We start from the raw sequence: 2461 nt of genomic DNA on the forward strand, positions 1-2461 counted from the left end.
TTTTTGTTTCGTGCTCAATTTATTTTGCAGTAATTTTTTCAACAAGGTTCTGTAGTGTCACATTCTAGGCTGTCTTCTTGTCATCCCCCTTGTTTTCCTCATTAACGGGCGCTGGGGCGACTGTAGAGGTAGTGTTGGCGTTTACCGCCGGAGCAGCAGAGCGCGCCTCCACCACATCGGAGTCATCGTTGTTGTCCGCGACAGCGGGCGCTGGTGAGGCAGGGGCGTAGGGGGGGAACTGCTGATCCTGCGGGTAGTCCTGCTGGGCCTGCTGCTGCTGCTGCTGCTGCTGATCCTGTCCGTCACTATAGTCAACAGGAGTGGGTTCCAGCTCTGGCTGTGCCGGTGCCTCTACAACTTCACCGTGCTGTTCGGCGAACACCTGCTGTGGGGCGAAGAGCTGCTGCTGGTGGATTTGCGTCTGCTGGGGGTAGTATATGGGGGCAGGCAGAGATACAACAGGGGCGGAACGGGCGGCTACGAAGGGCTCACGCTGGACCACGGCATTGAATCCGTTGATATCGTCAGCGGTGTAGGTCACCGTGCGCTTGTAGCCATCGGCATCGAGCACGCTGTACGACCCAACCACATTGCCTCCGTCACGAGTCTCCATCTGGCTCTTGATGTCTCCAGTCACGGAGTCGTGCACTCCATAGGAGAAGTCGTAGCGTGGAGCCGACTCTACCTCCACTTGCTTCACAACGGTATGCAGTGGCGCAGGTGCAATGGTCTTGACCAGGGGAGCAGCCACAGCAACGGGCGCAACGGCCTTGACAATTGGAGCTGGAAGGGCATAGGACTTGGCGTACACGGGGGCCGCGGGCACGACGGTCTTGGCCAGCACTGGAGCCACATGGTGGTAGACTGGAGCGGCATACGGTTGATGATATACGGCTGCTGGAGCCTGATAAGTGGCATAAGTGGCCGGATGGTATCCAGCGTACGTGGCCGCGAATCCGGCGCTGCAGGAGCCGGCGATCGCCAAAAGGGAGACAACAGTCAGAACCTGTGAGTGGAATGGATTTCAGAGCGTGCTGCATGAGCCGTTGAACTGGAATGATGGGGGGACATCCTTGTATCATTCGATTCCCGAAGTACAACTTACTTTGGCTTGCATTTTGAAAGGGGAATTAGTTCCTTTTAGATTGCTCGTAGATTGAATGGCACGTGCCACACAAAAGGCTCGAAGCGAAGACTGGACTTTTGTATCCGTGTCGGTTGATAATGAGGCGGAATGGAGTTCCCCGACTCTTGGCGATGCAAACGACGTTGACTTAATGATGCGGTTCACTCCCGTCGCTTGTCACTTTATATGGGGCAGGCATAGGCATAGCCCCAGCTCAGAATTAGCTATAAGAAGTTGCGCTGGGCCAAACCGGTAATACTTACGAGTATGTACAAAAGTATATCTGGTGCCAGTTGACAATTTGACAATTGTCGACGGAACTGGTTTCGGTAAATTTGTCTTCGCTTTGGTACTGGCATCGATTTCGGATTCGGATACGGTTTCAGTTTCAGTTTCGTTTTCGTTTCGGGCTTTGATTTCAAGTTCAGCGCATTGGCGCTTCCTTGTAGGCCTACAGGAGGGGTGCGTAATTAATTGCGATTCGAGTACTATTCAATTAACTTTCCCATTGTCAACTCAGCACCTTTTCACGGCCCCCCCAGGCGTCTGCAGCCATTACAGCACGGCTTGCGTTCAGCACTTGACACTCATTTTGTTTTTCTTCGAGACATGCGCGCCAATGGAGCGCGAAATTCACTGCCATCGGAGGGCCAGGTTACCCCAGAGGGGCCCTCACCTCACCTCACCCCGCCCCACCCCTCTCCACCTGCTGCCAAGATGTAGGGGGACTTGTCACAGGGGTCCGCTTTGACTTCACTATGGATGCCGTTTGTATGTCAGCAGCGTTTGCTTCATTTGCGGCATGATTTTCAGTTTTCGTTTTTACCCCTGCTGCCTTTTAGAAAACTTATTATTGTTCCATTTCATGTTTACTTAATGGTGGGTGTCCATGGGCGTCGTGTCCCACATGCAGACATTGGCACAGTTTCTCTACAGTTCGCATACAGATGGTAGCTGGCAGTACGTCTGATACGACTCTCAACAGCCGGAACAAAGGTCTAAAAACACAAGTCCGAGCAATGGGCAAAGAGGATTACTAATAACTGCGCTCCTTTACTTCTTATTTCTGTGGACATGCCTCAATGGGCACTCTGAGGTCAAATGTAACATTAAAGGGTAGGCAAATCATAAAGTGGTTGAGAATTATTGTATGAATGCATATTTGAATTCGAGTTTGAAAGGAAACCAAGCCCCAAATTACAAAAGTTACAGTTGAGAGCCTGCACCAGCTGCTCCATCCTGCTTTATGAGGGAAAACTGACGGAAACAGAAACATTGGGTCTTTGGAAGTGGGCCCTAATTAATACAGAAGACATGAAGGTTGCCCGAAAAGGT

At 51.7% G+C, this 2461-nt stretch overlaps 1 protein-coding gene across 1 annotated transcript; it reads right to left on the bottom strand.

Annotated features, from left to right (window-relative positions):
- LOC108161407 lies at nt 1-1289 on the bottom strand. The gene is made up of 2 exons (XM_017295658.2): nt 1106-1289; nt 1-1006 (listed from the first exon to the last, which is right to left on the bottom strand). The coding sequence occupies exons 1-2, from the start codon at nt 1115-1117 to the stop codon at nt 65-67; spliced, it is 954 nt and encodes a 317-aa protein (XP_017151147.1). The 5' UTR covers nt 1118-1289; the 3' UTR covers nt 1-64.
- Nucleotides 1290-2461: the final 1172 nt, after the last annotated feature.

The sequence above is a fragment of the Drosophila miranda genome, chromosome 4 (assembly GCF_003369915.1).
Source record: "Drosophila miranda strain MSH22 chromosome 4, D.miranda_PacBio2.1, whole genome shotgun sequence".
Lineage (NCBI taxonomy): Eukaryota > Metazoa > Arthropoda > Insecta > Diptera > Drosophilidae > Drosophila > Drosophila miranda.